The sequence below is a fragment of the Cryptotermes secundus genome, unplaced genomic scaffold (genome assembly GCF_002891405.2).
Source record: "Cryptotermes secundus unplaced genomic scaffold, Csec_1.0 scaffold7, whole genome shotgun sequence".
NCBI lineage: Eukaryota > Metazoa > Arthropoda > Insecta > Blattodea > Kalotermitidae > Cryptotermes > Cryptotermes secundus.
In genome coordinates, this window is record NW_019727389.1 from 1,112,480 (window position 1) to 1,130,624 (window position 18,145).

At 38.8% G+C, this 18,145-nt stretch overlaps 2 protein-coding genes across 5 annotated transcripts in view; one reads left to right on the forward strand and one right to left on the reverse strand.

The window, feature by feature from the left end:
• Nucleotides 1–3,890, forward strand: part of LOC111864599 (sulfite oxidase) — a 43,552-nt gene extending 39,662 nt beyond the window's left edge. For all 3 annotated transcript variants that reach the window (XM_033751501.1, XM_033751499.1, XM_023851953.1), the window contains exon 11: nt 3,747–3,890. In XM_033751501.1, coding sequence (XP_033607392.1) covers nt 3,747 — 1 coding nt within the window. In that variant the 3' untranslated portion in view covers nt 3,748–3,890. The remainder of the gene's footprint in view (nt 1–3,746) is intronic.
• The window catches only part of LOC111864600, a 54,719-nt gene continuing 37,170 nt past the window's right edge, over nt 597–18,145 (reverse strand). For both annotated transcript variants that reach the window (XM_023851955.2, XM_023851956.2), the window contains exons 2-7: nt 13,053–13,247; nt 11,895–12,008; nt 8,732–8,850; nt 5,418–5,594; nt 3,897–4,078; nt 597–1,981 (exon numbers count right to left, since the gene is read on the reverse strand). In XM_023851955.2, coding sequence (XP_023707723.1) covers nt 1,942–1,981; nt 3,897–4,078; nt 5,418–5,594; nt 8,732–8,850; nt 11,895–12,008; nt 13,053–13,247 — 827 coding nt within the window. In that variant the 3' untranslated portion in view covers nt 597–1,941. The remainder of the gene's footprint in view (nt 1,982–3,896; nt 4,079–5,417; nt 5,595–8,731; nt 8,851–11,894; nt 12,009–13,052; nt 13,248–18,145) is intronic.

An 18,145-nucleotide genomic window follows, 5' to 3' on the forward strand; every position in this document is an offset into this window, starting at 1 on the left:
CAGTTATGGAGTTTGAGTTAGATCTTAACAGAAAATTTGAACATGCGCCACATTTTCCTTCATCACAACAATGCGCTTGCCCACACATCCCTAAAAACCACAGAGTTTGTGACTAACAGCAACATCCTCCCAACTCACTGGACTTAGCCCCTGTGATTTTGCTTTGTTTCCCAAATTAAAAATGAAACTGAAGGGACGATGTTTTGACACAGTCTGATATCGAAAGTACTTGACAGCATTAACGAAAATTACTCCCATAGTGCTTTTGAAGTGTGGGAAAAACGATGGGATCCCTGTATACATTCCCAAGGAGACTATTGTAAATGAGAGGGCAACCAAAATTAAGTTAAGCCAGAATTTCTTTTTTGACATAGTCCGGGAACTTTCTGATACACCTCATAAAAGCAGTATATTCTGGTGTTGTGTGTGTGATTACTTGATCTCCTTCTTCAGCTGTCATAAGTTGGGCTCTCTGGACTGCTCTGATTCAGAATGATTACTCACTTGCAATGGCTGTTGCTGTGTCTTCTGTAACAGTGGCTCTTACTTTATGCTTTTCAGTAATAATTTATAGATACAGCATAAAAACAACAAAGTAATTAATAACAAAACAGATTTATTACATTTTATTGCAAAGAAAGAAACATTTATATGAAGTTTAATATATTTTTCCCCCTGTTCCCTTTCTTCACAACCATTTTAGTATTACTGGTATTTTGATGGTGTTTGACCTTTGGCGTAGAGTTGGTCATTCAATGTTGGATATAAGATGTCATTACTAATGAAAGCACTGTTGTTAGATTCTGCATGAAGTGCTAACAGTGTTTTAGGGAGGACTGTCAGTCTGTCAAAAATAACAGGTAAACCTCCAAGCATTCTTAGTCTTGAGATGGCTCAGTTATCTCCACAGTCTGGCCACTTTACCCCAGGGAATGGAGCTACTCCAAGTTCCATTAATCCCTTGGTCAGTGAATACTGGAGACTCCCCTGGAGTAAAGTGGCCAGAGTTTGAAGATTACTCAGCCATCTCATGACTAAGAATGCTTGGAGGTTTACCTCCATTATTTTTGTGGGATGCTGTCTTCTGATAGTAGTTTGAAATATATGTGAACAGTAAGAGTCTTAAATGAGGGGAGATTGGTTGACCCATAGATTATATGAAGATTCTAGATCAGCTGCAGATATACCAAATGTTATGTGAAATAAGAAAATGATTATTGAAATTAAACTGGAAAAGACTGGGATAAAAGTGGTTATGGCCTATTTCAAGGTACTGTCTTAACAACTAATTTATAAAATTTGAGGAAAATGATGAAAGACCTCAGTCAGGTTACCTTTCATCCAGTGGAATTTGAAGTGGTTACCTCCTGATGCAAGTTACTGTGTCGTTGCCTAACCTAGCCTCCTAAGTGTAAATCTAAATCAGTTTGGTATTTAACGATCATATGATATCACATGAGGTTGGTGAATGGTTATATACTGTGAAATGGAAATTACCAGGAAGTAAGTGGTAAACATATGTGTATCTTATGGAAGGGCTGAAGAAAGCCACGAGAAACCTTAAGTTGCCCAGTGCTCCAGCTGAGATTCAAAGTGGCTACTTTCTGAATAGAAGTCAAAATTGTTACCATGGAGCTAACCTGCTTGGTTTAAACCTAGGACTAACTTATTATCTAAACTAGTTAAATATCCATAACTGATTAAATGAATACTAATTTTCTAAAATAATTTGGACAACTGGTCTGTTAAGCAAGGTGTCTGCATCATGTATATTTGTTGTCTTCTTTGAAAATCAGTCATCTTTGTTATCATAACAAATAAGTTGGTTCCTTTCATTCTGAAATGACAGAATACAGTTCTGTGCTGTTGCATTTCAGTGATTTATTTTGTGTGAGTACTGCTGAGAAGCTGCAGTTTGCAAAAACACAGCCATCACAAGACTCACTCTGGACTGGGGTGAAACCATCGCGTTGAGTTGCATCTGCAAATATATAAAATGTTCTTTGAAATTTTGCGTCCATTATTGGTCTTGAAGTTTATTAACTGAAAATATAAATCATTTGTTGAAAAACTTATCACTACACTGCATAAGGACACAAACTATATTTCTCTTGTATGGTGTTGACTGTGAATCATATCAAAATACGTTTTAAATATGTTACATTATAGATCATGAAAATTTCTTATGCATGGGAAGCATTCTTTTGCTCTGTTCAAAGCATAAATTTCAAGTATTTTAAAATAAAGTGATGTGTATATCTAGATCTGAAAGAAGTGAGATATGTAGGGAAATTGCCATTAGATATTAAATGCAACAACATTTACAATATGCAAGTGGTTCATAATCATTTGACTGAAAGTTCTATTACAGTACTTTGATATGTATCATGAATGTTGCTGTGAAAACAGTTCTAAAGCCTTGTATGTGGGGTTACTGTTAAAAAAGTTTTTGTGCTCATGAGAGTTGCAATAACTCATTCAGTAAACTGGTACACTGGAAATTTCTCTTCATTGCCACACCCATAGCAACTCTTGGCCGAAGCTAGCGTGATGTCCAGTATGTACCTCAGGCTCGATCTCTAAGAATAAAGCAGACAGAGCACAAAACTGGCCACATCAAGAATGCTTGGACCTTTACTGTAATACCCCTTCTTCACATTGGTGGTATGGTGTCTAGGTGCAGATATGACTTTACTATTTATCTTTATATATCTGTGAGGTTTTCTCTTTCCATTTTGTGGGCAGATTAACATTTTGTTAATATAATAGTGTCACATGTATGGGGGACTACAGACAGGGTGGATTGGTAACTGGATTTATTAACCGCCTACAGGTCACAACTACAATTAATTATCCCACTGCTGCTTTACACAATTTATAAACTTCCCACACTGATCTCTTGGGGCATGCAGTAGCGTAGTTGATTGAGGCACTATGCTACAAGCCAGAAGGTCTCGGGTTCAAGTCCTGATGAGGTCATTGGATTTTTTTCAATTGACCTGATCCTTCCAGCCGCACTATAGCCCTAGGGTCAACTGAGCCTCTAACAGAAATGAGTACCAGAAATATTCTTGGAATATTCTTTGGGGGTGAAGGGCGGCCAGCGCGTAGGGCTGACAACCTTGCCGCCATCTATGAGCCGATTGTCTAGAAAATGTGGGACCCTCAACATCTCATGGGCCTCCATGGCCTAATGCAGGGATACCTTTACTTTTTTTTTATTTCCTGATCTCTTACATAACACAGGAATCACAACAGTCTCACTGAATCACACATAAACACAGTCTTCTAATCACACATGAAGTCTTCATGGGCCGACTTCTAATTTTTCTTCAACTACGAACTTCCCGTGGCTATCTCCTACCAAGAACTGACTTGCTTGCTTGTTCGCATGCTTCTGCTACTACTACTACTACTCATAACTCATAACTGCCCTGAATGAATTCTGTCACTTAGTTATATGGCCATGGAACAGACATAGACCTACAGTAAACATGTATAATGTGATTGCTATCTAGCCAGTCTATTGGCGCATTGGTCAGAACTACAGGAAACAGCTTCCTTTATTGTGTGTTGTAACATGTTTACAGAGCTGTTCCCTGGCAACACATTGGTCAGATCCATTACAATACATTATGCAAAAGTGGGTTCAGCAAGCTATTTAGGAGCTGGAACCATTTGTTGACCTATCCTGTCTCAGTTACCTAAATATTCCTGTTAGTGTTCATCCTTATTTCTTGTTCCAGGTTCTCTGTATTTCATTATTAATTAGGGCAGCATATCAGCCTATCTGTCTGCACTCCATCATTGCAGCAGTGTTCAAGTAACTATGAGATATGTCTGCTGTCGGATGTGGATTTGTGGTCAAATAAATGCAACCTGAAGTTAATAGTTACTTGAAATTTGAAGAGATGTGAGTATCATGCAGTCCAGTTAAAATGTCTCCCATCGAGTTGCTAGCAATGAACTGACGACTGGTTGCTGATTGGCTTCTGGAGAGGGGCTCAGAACTGTACACAGAAATGGATCCAGACATACGCTCTGCTCTCATCCGTTGTGCGAAATCCAACAACTGAACCTGTGAAACATACACCAGTGATTCAGGAACATAAACGTTTATACAGTCCACAAAAATGAGGCGCTTGAGAATACTAGACAAGCTAAAAGCAGTAATCAAACACTAAGAAAGGTGTCAGATGTTAAACCATCAAAATAAACAAAAAGAAATTCATTAGCCTGCTGTAATTAACAGATAATGAAGTCATTACTTTAAGCAGTTGCTGCCAGTTGGATGTCAATAGTATCATGCTTGTCTCCTCAGAATTATAAGTATGAGCAATTCAAGCAGCATGTAACAAGTTGAACATAATTTGGCATAACATCATACTGGTCTCAAACCAGCAGAGCTGAAAGATGGGCTGCCTTGGCTGCAGACTTTGCCCTCTTACCCAGTAAGCATTGTGGCTCAACATATTAAATGGTCTTCGAATTCAATATTAAGTTTGGACATGTGAAACCGAATTCAATAATCACAAATGTCCCAGAAACCATGTATTTTCTTACTGATCCATCTCAGACATTAATAGAGAAAAGAGTCCAAGATTAGATAATGTACTGTTGTAGTCTGAATTGTGTATGTGCAGATTGTTAATTATGTAATTGTAGATTTAGGTTAAAATTTTCATGCCACTTTCATGTATTACCATAAAACCAAACTGTTGCAGCCACCTGGAGTATTTACTGCATAAGCCTTATTCCATTCCTGTCCCTGAAACCCATAATCTTGGTCAATGATATATGTTGTATGTGATACCATGTTTGGACAAATTGTAAGAGATGGGTTATCAGTGCCAGCAGTCCCCGCAAGTTGCTCATCCAACCAGCAGTCATTGTCCGGCTTGATATCAGCGGGGAAATGGTATGCAAGATGACAAGGGACAAGATCTAAGAGACAAGCTCAGGCTTATACAGGAAGTGGATATTCAGAATGGGAGTAGGTTGGAGTGAGCCAAAAGTGAAGAAATCGTAACGCCTCTTCATATTTAGGTGCGAGAGGTATAATAGGAAATGTAAACAGGAGTAAGAAGCAAACCATACAGGTATTAATGAGAATTTTGTACACTGATTTTGAGTTCTTTATAATTTTCTGTTGAAGAAATACAGGGCAGAATGTTTTGAATGACCCTTGTATGTTTCATGTTGCTTGCTAATTTTTTTACAAGCAAATTTTGGAGAAATTTGATGAAGTTTGGTTTGGCTTCATGTAAAGCTGAAGTTACATATAATTGATCAGTGTGCTCCAAAATTAAATTTGCCAGCTTAGGCCATAATGAAGAACTTTCGGTTTCTGTAACGAAGGAGTCTCTCGAATGACTTTCTGCTGCTCAAGGAAGATTCTGCACCATGCTCTTGTATACCTGGTGCTCCAGTGATGTAATTGCTTTGCACTCCACAAGTACAATGTACATGAAGAGAGAGAGATTGTGGGGAGCTTCTCTGTGGTATAAACTTATCCTGGTGAGACCCAGCTCGTCAGGAAGGTTCAGATAAATGTGACGTGCTCCTGTCCAGTCCTTCCAAGTGTTCAGCATTACCTGTGCATAAGTCAGAGGAGAAACAATTCAAACACATTACTTGATGGAACAAAAAATAGCAAACAAATTACTGTGAAACTTAATTTGATATAATCCTTACTGAAAGTTATTTAACTTTTTGAATAATAAGCTCCATATATTCTGTGCTAGCATAGAAATTGTGGCACTGCTTACCCCATTATTATTTTGTGCTATAGCTCTTACTTTTATTGTGGTGTACAGGGTTCAACATAAGTTGTCTCAGTTCACCAGTCATATAAAATTCTGATCACACATTTTTCCACAGGAGAAACTTTGCTTACCCACACCATTATAATTACTCTGCACCAGCTCACTTACCATCATATAACATACAATATACTCATATATAAAATACTATCCTTTGTATTATGTAATATTTCATTAGTCTTACTCACTGAACTATATGTTAAGATAAGATAAAACACAAACCCATAACATAACTAAATAATTTGATTTTTGTAGCCTTCATTGTGTCTTGTGGATTTTGCACTGAAGTACAACTTATCAGTAGCTTCTTTTGGATCATGTTCTGCCACAGGTAGTCTGTTTAAGTTTGTCATCATAAAGGTACTTAAATGTTTACTTTTCAATGAAGATCTTAATTTGATTATTATTAAATTCATTAGATTGTAGATTGAAACATCTTTCATAACTTGAGGTGGAAACAGGTAATACACAGCCTAAAGTAATTTGAGTAAAATGGAAAAGTAACTTTGGTAAGTATGTCACTTATGGTTAGCACTCATGCAGCTACCATGTTCATACCACTGGCTTAATGCTTTTTCTGTTAAATCTTCAACACCTTCCTTTTGTGTTTCACAGATCAGAGGTCTGTAATGCTTAAAAAGTATAGTAATTCTGTCCTCTCATAAACTTTCTAATTTTTGTCTTGACCACACAAATGTTTCAAATACAGACAGAGCCTTATCAACACTATTTGTGCTTGCATTGGTGACCCTGTCTTTTATGTGTTGTATCCCATCTTCAGTTACTTCATTTTTACCTCTGTTGAATATTTCTTCAGTTTCTTGCATATGTATGAACTGTACATCTATGGCAAAGCATGCGCACATTTTGAAACATGTGCTTGACTGACTACAACTGCTAGTGGTGGGCTTTATGAATTGAGAAAAGACTCATCGGGATATGCCTGGTTAAAACACATGCAATTTCAAAGTGTGGCCTTACTTGCATCATTGTTACTGCCAGAAGCAGCAAATTCCAGTCAGTCAAAACTACCCTTATTGTTGCACTCAGTCTACTAGCACCCAATCTTAACAGTGTGCAATATCTGCAACTTCAGTACTTCTTCATTTAGACCTGGTTCCAGTTTGTTGAATTCCCATACTGTAAAATTGTATACAGATAATAGAGCACTATCAGCTGTCATTCCAAGAAATGGCAAATTTTTCACAGATTTCAAAGCTGACAAGTGTAGTCTGTGCATAAAGCAGTGTACTGCCACTAGGTTTTCAGTATGTTGTACTATCTTTGTGCCCAGTCCATTATAGCCTCGGTTAACTGTTTTGACATTACACAATTGTGATGCAGTATGTGATCATGTTTACTCATGTTGACTATTTCTACATCCATTGGTGTTTAACCATGTAAGGATTTATGGAATGCTGAATAAATGAGTTCCAAGGCCATTCATCTAATTTTCATTTCTCCCATCTCAATTTACCTGAATGAGATTCATTGTCAATAGTAAAATAATAATCTTCTGGATATGATGTGAAGTTCGGTAGAAGGGTACCAACATTATGGAGGATTGTAATGGTATCTTGTATACATATTATATAATATGAAAGACAGTATTTTATATGCCTCATATGTTATATGACAGTAGTTAGTTAGTTGGTTATTGGAGAGGGTGGGTTTCCCCGTGCACTGAGACCTGTATTGGTCCATTGTGCTTCCCTCTATGATTTCTACCAGTCTCTATATCCTACTGGTACTGGTGCTTACCATCAGTCCCACCCAGCCAGTGAGACCGGCTCTACTAGCTGAGAGGTATCTATAATGCTTCCCCCATCTACCAGAGGTATTAGAGACTGCTGTTGGGCGGGAAATGTCCGTTAATTTGGCTCAGTGACCTCCTTTGGAGGTATGAGGTTCTTTTACGTGCCGTAAAGCTACGACACGGGACCCACGGCTTAAGGTCCCTCCTGGAGGACTTGTTCCCTGAATTTTTTTCACCCTTAAAAATTTGACGACCTGCGCCGGGTATTTGAACCCGCGTACTACGAGTCATGAGGTGGGAACATTACCTCTAGACTACGGAAGCCGCTTATATGACAGTAAGTAGGCCAGTGAAGAGCAGTTACAATGCAGTAGGAAATACGCATGAGTATATGTTTGACCATGACATTGTGGCAGGTAGACTAGAGTCTGCTTGTGCGTATAGAATCATGCATATCCTCCTACACAGAATTGTTCAGTCGCCATTAGACTAAAGCAGTGGTACTGATTACATATCCAGTGATCATAATGTTGCAAGTCTCTGCCTAATTGAAAACAGCCACCAATATATCAAGGGGATACTTGATACAGCTGGATTTGAGATACAGCCCCTGTTTCAAATTTAGAAGCTGCCAGACATTACTCAAAGACATATTACACCATAAAGAACTCTCTTTTGTTTTGTTAGATATATTCCAAGAAATGTGCAATGTAAAAGTGTGCATACCAGTTTCTTACAGTGATCTGTCTGTGGAAAGTATGTTGAAGTCTAGTAAAAGGTAAAGCTATCCCTGTAACAGGCTGTGGAAGCCCATAGAGTTGTGAGACGTCAAGGCTCCCACATTTTCTAGACAGTCAGCTTGAAGTTAGGGGTGAGGTCAGCCTTACATGCTGGCCAGCCACCCTTTACCCCCAGGAAGGTTCCTGGTACTCATTTCTGTTAGAGGCTGAGTCAACCCCGGCTGCTGAAAGGATTAGGTAAATTGAAAAATCCAATAACCTCATCGAGAATCAAACCCGCGACCTTCCAGTTAGTAGCATAGTGCCTCAACCAACTACACTCGCGTGTCCCCCAGTGTGACTTTAGTAGCATACAGAAATGCATTGTCATTGTGATAACATTAATATTAGTTCACAATTATTGGTAGATCTACCTGACTGAAATTCCTCTCTAGATTTTTGAAACCTAAGAGCATGTAAGCAGTGTGATGATGTGGAGATGAAGACAGCAACTCTGTCTCTGGAATAATGCTTCTCACCTCCCGATATAATCCTGCAGAAGAAGGTCATTGTTTAGTAGGCACACAATCTTGGAAGTATTATTTCATAACTATAAACACATATATTGTAACTTTACTTTTAAATGGTTATTCTAGATACTGAAATATTTTCGTAAAGTGCCTCATCAGAAATTAAATGTTCATGTTAGCTTCATCATGTCTCTGCAACTACATGTGTGTTTGCAAGAGATTTAGTTTACATATTTTACTGGAAAATTCTTATTAAATTTCTAATCCAGTGGATACTTTTCATCTGTATTGGCCATATAGGGTCAGAGAGGGGGGGTTTTGTCTCAGCAAGTCTTGGAAGCCTCTCATCTGTTCTCTTAAAAATCCCCACTGGGATATGACGCCAGATCCAGAAGGCTACACAGGCCATGACCGACTAACATAACTTCCCCCCCCCCTCAGCTTACAGGTTAGTGCCCAGCCTTTAACCTTGCCTTTCTCTCCCCTACACAAAAACCATGCTTGTCTCAGCTCCCTTCCCCCCCTCTCACACTACTGTTTTCATTTCTATACTTGCCCTTCACCCCCTTTATTCTCTNTCTTTCTTCATGTTAACAGAAACATGTCACCTGCTGCACTATAAAGGTGCACTGACAATTTCTAAGGGCAATTATAGCAGTACACTATACAGTGTTAAGAATGGACTTTCTGCCTTTGTAGAGGTATGAGTACCATGCAAACATTTTCACAGAAGTCACAAAGAGCCCCCCCCTGCATAGACAGAGTAATTCTGTCCCTGTACTTTACTAATTAAACACTATGCCATGAAGATGTATGGGTGAGTGGATGTATAGATCCACGTATTCTTGACATTGGCACTAGTTGATGAGTGGTCAGCTTGATGCCTGAGCCACTTTACTCATGGGGAAAGAGCCTCTGGTATTCACTGGATAGGAGGCTAGGTGGGCCCCAGAACCAGTTGGATGGTATAGAAGAGAGAAAAATCTTGCCCCTAGCGGGACTTGAATTCCATCCCCTCAGCCTGTAGCCAGTTGTTATGCCAATTTCTTAATCCCAGCTCAGAGTATACCTGTTGTTCAACCAATTACTTCTTGCTTATCATAAACAGCACTAAAAATACCTGGATGTAAAAATTAATACTTCCATCCCTATGTATTTGTATTTGTATTTATTGTCAGTTCAAGAGATCCAAAGATGGATATAGAACATGTCATAAAATAATACAAAGTACAGAATACATACATAGTTATTACACAACTAGACAGTACAATGAGCACAACAATAATAAAAGTAATCTATTTAGATATGCATTCACAGTATAAAACGTATGAGTGTTCAAGAAATGCCTTAATACAACCTTAAACTTTTTAAAATTATTAGATGTGTTCTTGATCTCTATGGGCAATTAATTAAATATTTTTATACCCTCATAATAAACTCCTTTTTGATAAATAGTTGAGGTAGATACAAATCTTGACTTTATCTAGTATTAATATGAGAGTAAGTCATTAAGTAAGTTACAAATGGATATAGAACGTAAACAAATAAAAGAACTGATTTGAAAAATGCTTTTATTTCTCAACATAATTTCCCTGTACATTGAGGCACTTGTCCCATCATTTCACAAGCCCCTGAAAACCAGCAGCATAAAATTCTTTGGGCTGCTGACGGAATCAGGCATGTTGACACAGCATGGCCTACCTCATAATACATGAGAGGTTAGGTTTTCACAACGTCTGTGCACGATGGGTGCTGTGCATGCTGACCCCACAACACAAAATGCAAAGAATGGGTCTGGCATTACAGCATCTAAATTGCTACCACGATGAAGGACACAATATACTAGCCCGAATTGTCACAGGTGATGAGTCTTGGGTTCACCATTACCAGTCCGAGACAAAATGTGCATCAATGCAGTGGAAACATCCTGTGTCGCCTGCCAAAAAAAAAGTTTAAGGTAACATGATCCTCCAGGAAAGTGATGCTCACAATCTTCTGGGATCATGAAGGCATACTGCTCACTGCATTCCAGCCTCAAGGACAAACCGTAAATGCCAACTCCTACTGTAACATTTCCAGGAAACGTTGTAAGGCCATTCAGTGGAAGCAACCAGGACTTCTCACCAAAGGCATGTTGCTCTTGCATGACAATGCCCGTCCACATACTGCCAACAAGACAAATGAGACACTGTGATTTTTCAAATGGGAAGTCCTTGAGCATCCTCTGTATAACCCCAACCTTGCTCCAAGCGACTTCCATTTGTTTGGCCCTTTTAACATCATCTTTCAGCTGAACAATTTCCCGATGATGAAGCTGTTGAAAGGGAAGTTACCGCCTGGGTCGACAGCAGCCCAAAGAATTTTATGCTGCTGGTTTTCAGGGGCTTGTGAAATGATGAGACAAGTGCCTCAGTGTACAGGGAGATTATGTTGAGAAATAAAAGCATTATTCAAATCAGTACTCTTTAAGTTCTATATCCATTTGTAACTTACTTATTGACTTACCTACGTAGTATGAGAATCAATGTTTGATGGAAAAAGAACTTTATTTTGCAGCACAAATACTAGCAACAAAAATATATATTGTGATGCAAATGATAAAATATTTAACTCTTGAAATATGTTTCTACACGAAACTCTATTGCCATATCCAGCCAGCATCGCTTTGATAGCCTTCTTTTGGAGAGAAAGAAATAGCAGAACTATGAGGTGAGTTTCCCCAAAAGATGATACAATAGCTCATGTGTCAGTTTAATCCGTGCAGCATGAAATATGGTTAGGTCTCATTATTTCATTCCAAGCACACAGTACAGAACTAAAACGCAGACCTGGAATTTGTTATGTATTATGTTAGATTTGAGGTTCTCACGGCAGTGACTATGAAGGGTTCTATCTTGAGGGATATAACACTGGACTATATGGCTGTATTTCCCAGAGGACAGAACTCTTGTTATGCATGCCTTGTATTCTGATGCCATTTGTTTATGTGGCAAAGTATATAATGAAAATTATCATTTAACATGGCACTTCTTTATAATGTCACTATGAAAAGGCAAGTTTTCTGCACCTTGATGTAGAATGAAGTCACTCCCCAGTGCATGTTCATCGAGAAGCTGGCCTTGTTGATGCATGTGCTGTAATGTCTCCTGGTTCTCTGTGAAGTGAACCAGTGGATAAAGTACTGCAAACAGACAGTGCAATATCATATTAATTGGTTTGTAGCATAGAAAATTATGTATTCTGCTGTGGTGAAACTGATTTGGCTAAGTGTAGCGATTAACATGATTTTAAGGTGTCCGAGAATCAGGACTGGCATGATGGTGCAATAGCAAATCAAACAACTGCTGTATGATGCACATTTTAGCAAGTTTTTGGCTCCTTGTTATATGAAAATTTATATTGCTGCTCTTTTGTTCATATTGTGAACATTAATTGGCAGTCATCTGGACATATGCAACAGAGTAAAACTATTTTCATATTTTCAGAATTATCACTGTACCAGGGAATTTTGTGTTACTGTGTTCAAGTTTCAAGAATTAACTGTGTTCAACTGGTGGGGTTTCAACACTTGGGCAGAATTTAGCCTTGCACAGGCCCTGCCTAGAATGTTCCTAAAACATAGTTTTAACCAAATAAGACTGTTGCTCTCAAAAACTGCTGTGATGTTATAGGTGCTACCACTTCATTTTTAATATATGTTTTCTTATTTTCCTTATGATAGTATTCTGTGAATATGTGGCAAAGTATATAATGAAATTCAATTGACATATTCATGTTTCATGTAAACTTAGTAGCTTGATATCCCAGTCTCTCCTAAAGAGGCACAGTGCATGTGTAGCCCCAAAGAACTTGGAGTACTAGGGATTGAATGTACAGTCCAGTCAGTTTGGGGCAGAAGCTAAGAGCACTTTCTGTCCACTTGTGTCATAGAATATGTGTTTCAACTCTGCCACAGGCATCTTCTTATTTGTAAAGCTATTTTACTCAGCTGCACAAACAGCGTTCACATCACAGCATAGCAAATAGTGGTACATTATTTGTACCAAACCCTGTGAGGAGATGGAGTAAGAGCACGTTACATGAAGGCAATATCATTTTGCTGTCATGTGGTGCGCCTTCCAGTAATTTTCTTGACATATTCAACTAATTCACTCATATTATCTGCTAAGTAACTCGCTCTTAAGTGACTGACCAATTGAATAGTGGAATGGGGATCTTCGCATACCGCATTTTTCCTTTGAGCTGAGCAACAAACCATCCTTCAAATGTATGTTGCCCGCGAGAGTTGCTCGCAGATAGTGCTGCTCCGCGCTGCGATGTGTTGGGGATATGAATGAGAAGAGTGCAAGTTGTCCGGTCTCTTCGGCGCTGCCGCTGCTACTGGTACTGCTTATGCTACTAGTCGTCTCACCCGAACTACCTGAGAAAGATGGATCTGATTTAATTTCATCTGTGACTGGACATTATTTATTTTTTTGAGTTTTCAATTGCATAGGTTACGTAACTTCGAATGGAAGAATAACTTTGAATTATAAATAATATGGAAGAAAGTGGCCGTACCGTATTTTGAGGTAATATCCCAGCACATTCTTTGAGTAACTAAGTAACATGGCGAAAATTATGGTTTACTCATATGTGATTCGTGTTGTTTGGTAGATAGGTACGAATGTCTTGGTGGAACCTGTTGGCTCCACTGCAAGACTTGAAAAGACGCCTCTACAGTCCCAGAAGTTTGAGGTGACGCCCTCAGAAACTTTGGCACCCATTTACAAAATTACGCGGCGTCACATCCAAGGAGATCATTATCTTGATACGCGAGAAAATAAACCACGCACTTTCCAAACTGTTCCTGTTTAATTACATATTGGCTGATAAGGAATGTGTATGATTTATATTCATGAGACTCACTCAAGCAGCAGAACCCTTCTTGAGAAGCCGCCAATTGTGCAGCTCCTCAAGAATTTCCCAGCATTTTATGGAGCCCGAAGGTTCATTACCATGTTCACAAGACCCTCCACTGGTCCCTATCCTGAGCCAGATCAATCCAATCCGTATCATCCCAGTCTGTCTCTTTAAGATCCATTTCAATATTGACCAACCACTTATGCCTTGATCTTCCCAGTGGTCTCTTTCCTTCTGGGTTTCCCACCAATATCCTATGTGTGTTCCTCTTCTCCCCCCTTCATGCTACATGCCCTGTCCATCTCATCCGCTTTGACTTGATCATTCTAATTATACTTGGAGAAGATTACAAGTTCTGAAGCTCCTCATTATGCAGATATCTCCAACCTCCTGTCACTTCATCTCTTCAATCCAAATATTCTCCTCAAAACACTGTTCTCAAACACCCTCAGTCAATGTTCCTCCCTTAATGTCAGAGACCAAGTTTCACACCCAAACAGAACCACAGGCAAAATTATAGTTTCATATATTCTAATGTTTATGTTTTTGGACAACAGACGAGAATACAAAAGGTTCTGGACTGAATGGTAGCAAGCATTACCCGAGTTCAATATCCTCTTAATTTCCTCCTGAATCAGGTTTTGGTTTGTTATCGTTGTTCCCAAATATCTGAATTGTGCCAAATTTTCAAAACATCTGTCACATATCTTCATGTCATGATTTTGCCCTGCATTTTGGTGATGAGACAGCAACATATATTTAGTTTTTTCTGTGTTTACTTCCAGACCAACCTCCTCAGTTGTGCACAATTAAAGTTTTTTGTTTTCCTTTATGGTATCTGTATTATCACCCAGTAGATTTACATCATCAGCACAGACCAACAGCTGATGTGTCCCATTTAATTTCAGTCCCACCTGGTTTTCCTGAACCTTCCTAATGGCATATTCTAAAGCAAAGTTGAAAAGGAGTGGCAATAAAGCATCTTCTTGTTTTAGACCATTCTGGATAGGAAAATTATCAGACAAATGTTTACCTATACGGACTTTACTATACGTCTCATTTAAATAAATTATAATCAGCCTAACTAGTTTTATGGGTATCCCTAACTCTATCAGAATATTGTACAATACTTCCCTCCTAACTGAATCATAGGCTTTCTTGAAATCTACAAATAGGCGATGTACTGTCTCATTATACTCCCTTTTTTTCTGCAGTATTTAACAAATGCAAAAGATCTGATAAGTAGTTGATCTGTTACGTTGAAACCCACACTGATGATTCCCAATAATTTCATCTCTGTATGGACTTAATCATGAGAGAAGAATATTGGATAAAATTTTGTATGAAGTTGATAGCAGTGATATCCCTCGATAAGTACTACAGTCAGTTTTATCACCCTTCTTGTGAACTGGTATAATAATAGACTCCTTCCAGTGATCAGGCAATTTTTCCTGATGCCAAATAGAATTAATTAGCTTATGGATCTTAGAACGTAATATTTTGCCTCCAGCTTGAAGAAGTTCTGAGAAATTGATCACTATCTGGCAATTCATACCTTTTCAATTTTGAAATAGCACTTTCAAACTCAAATGGGCTAGGATCAGGTACTAACGGCACAGCTGTTTGTATTTCTATCAGCCTAACATCACTGACCCTATGTATATTCAATAACTGAGAGAAATAGTTCTTCCACCAATTCAAAATGTTGTGGGAATCTGCAAGCAGATCACCATTCTCATCCTTCACTAAGTTACTTCTAGGTTGGTAACCCCTCTTAAAGTCATGTATTCCTCTATACAGGTCTCTAATGTTCTTGTTCTTACTGTTCATTGCAAGCTCATCAATTTTGTCTTTCAGATATTCCCTTTTTATTCCTGAAATGCCTGCTGGTTTCACATCTTATATTGTTCAGATTATCCCCATTTATTTCGCTTGGATCTTGTGACCATTGCAATTTGGCTTGTTGTCTTTGGTCTAATAATTTTGAACATCCTTCACTGAACCATGGCTTATTCTTCTTCAGTTCATAATAACCTAGATTCTCTTTGGCAGAAATTTTGTTATTCTCCCTAACAGTTTCCCAGGCTTTACTAACATCCACATCAGTGTCTTAAGTTTTGCAAAGCCACAAACCAATTTATGATTTCAACATGATACTGCTCTTTGCCCTCTACCTCATTTAATTTTTTGAGATTGGACCTCTCCATATTAACTCTGTGCTTTGTTTGTTTGCTCACTGCCAGTCTTTCCCTAAACTTTGCCACCACCAGGTAGTGGTCAGTATCACAATCTTCTGCCCTGAATGATCGGACATCAGCTATACCTGAATACCTTCTATCTATCAAAATATGGTCAATTTGATTGTGTATCTTCCCATCAGGAGATATTTATGGATATTTATGGATGTTACGATGTGGGAACATTGTACTTTTGACAGTAAGATTTTTCAGTGTGGCAAAGTTTACTACTCTAATGCCATTATCATTACAAATTTGATGCAAACTCTCATTCCCAATCGTTGGTTTGAAAATGTCTTCTCTGCCTACTTTGGCATTGAAATCTCCTAACAAAATTTTCATGTGGTACTTCGGGAATTTCTCAAATGCATGTTCTAGTTCTTCATAGAACCAGCCCTTTGTATGATCAATTTTATCTTCTGTTGGTGCTTGAACATTCAGAAACCTTTTAGTATTATATGTGACATGGATATATTATAATATTTGATTATCATTATCTCCAATACAAGACGTTGCATGAAGATCGAATTATCACCAATTTTTGTTCATCAAAGACTATTAGGTTTTAAACCTTTTCGAATTAGTGTACTACGTCCTTTTTAATAAATCATGTTAATTGAGTTCCTTCTCGTGTCATGGCTCGTCCTCAGATGGCGGATGGAGGAGACAGCCTTCAGATGGGATGCAAATATATTGAATAAGTAATTGTGGACTTCTGGCATGGAGTGGTGTAGCTTAGGGTTGGCAGGGGCTAGCAACCCCTTATCGTAAAATAAGCTAGCACGTTACGAATTTCATACAAGAGAATTGAATGTGAACGGATAGTTTGAAACAACGAAAGCAATAAGGGTCCAGTGGTGGGCTCTTGTGAACACAGTAATGAACCTTTGGGCTCCTTAAAAGTCGGGAATTTTATTGACCAGCCGAACGACTGTCAGCTTCTAAAACAGAGTCTATTGTTAGGGGTATGTGAAAGTTTCTCTTTGAGTAAGATGCTTCACTATATCTGTATTAGGTTTAATGTCCGAATGTATCCATCATTAGGCCAAAAACTGCAGTTTACCATGATCTGCTTTCGAAATGTTCTTGTACTTATACGAATTAGACCTTTGGCTTCAGAGTTAACTCTCAGATAATGAATCTTAAACAGAAAGTAGGGTTCCTAAGATGTTTCGTCTATTACTAGGCCTTTACCAGCACAGAACATGACAAACAGAACTCGTATAAAAGTCCATGCTCCGGATTGGGTTCGAACTTGCGATGTAGTATGCGGGAGGCAAAAGTACCGCAAAAGAACTATAGCGACCGAGCGACCGCCACTTGTCGGCGAAGTTAGTACAAACTTTAGCGGATATACGAGTAGGGTGTCGCAAAGAATCACCACGGCTGTTAATCTCGGTTATCTAGACCGGAGCCGCTATTCCCTTGAAATAGCTCCTCAATTGTCCTCATGAGGCTAAGTTCTAGGCCCAGCACTTATCAGAAAATCTGGTAGTGCCGGGAATCGAACCCGGGACCTCTGGATCTGTAGCTAGGAACTCTGACCACTAGACCACAGAGGCGGTGACCCGTATAGGCAGGCCAGTTTAATTATTAGTGTAACGCTGACAACATCGACATATGTCACTGGTGATAAGGTCCCTGTCAGTGATCTACAGTGATACAAATAATACGTTTTGCCGGGCTGACAACCCAGAAATTATGCACAGTTTTGATCGTCAGGAGCGTGCCTAATTGTCTGCGGTATTACGCTTGCCCCACCCTGGAGAAGGGATTGTGACGTATACCTTATTGGGGCGTGCCTGTCATAACTAACAATGCTTACTAGATCCCTTCCTGCCTTAGATCGAGACACCCAGTGCGATGGACGTCGCCATGCAAATTCACCGGAAGATGACGAGAACAAAAAGTGTCATCTGGACTAGATTAGCTCCAAGAACATCCTGTCTCGTTAGAGTCTAGTGCGTTCTTTGCACAAAACGGGCAAGGTGAGTGTATAATGGAGAGTCAAGTCATTTAATGGATTTCTGTTCAATTTCATATCACGAGTCTATACTAAATTTTGTTGGGAGAATTTATATTTTATTATCTGTGGTCTAGTGGTCAGAGTTCCTTGCTACAGATCCAGAGGTCCCGGGTTCGATTCCTGGCGCTACCAGATTTTTCTGAGAAGTGTGTC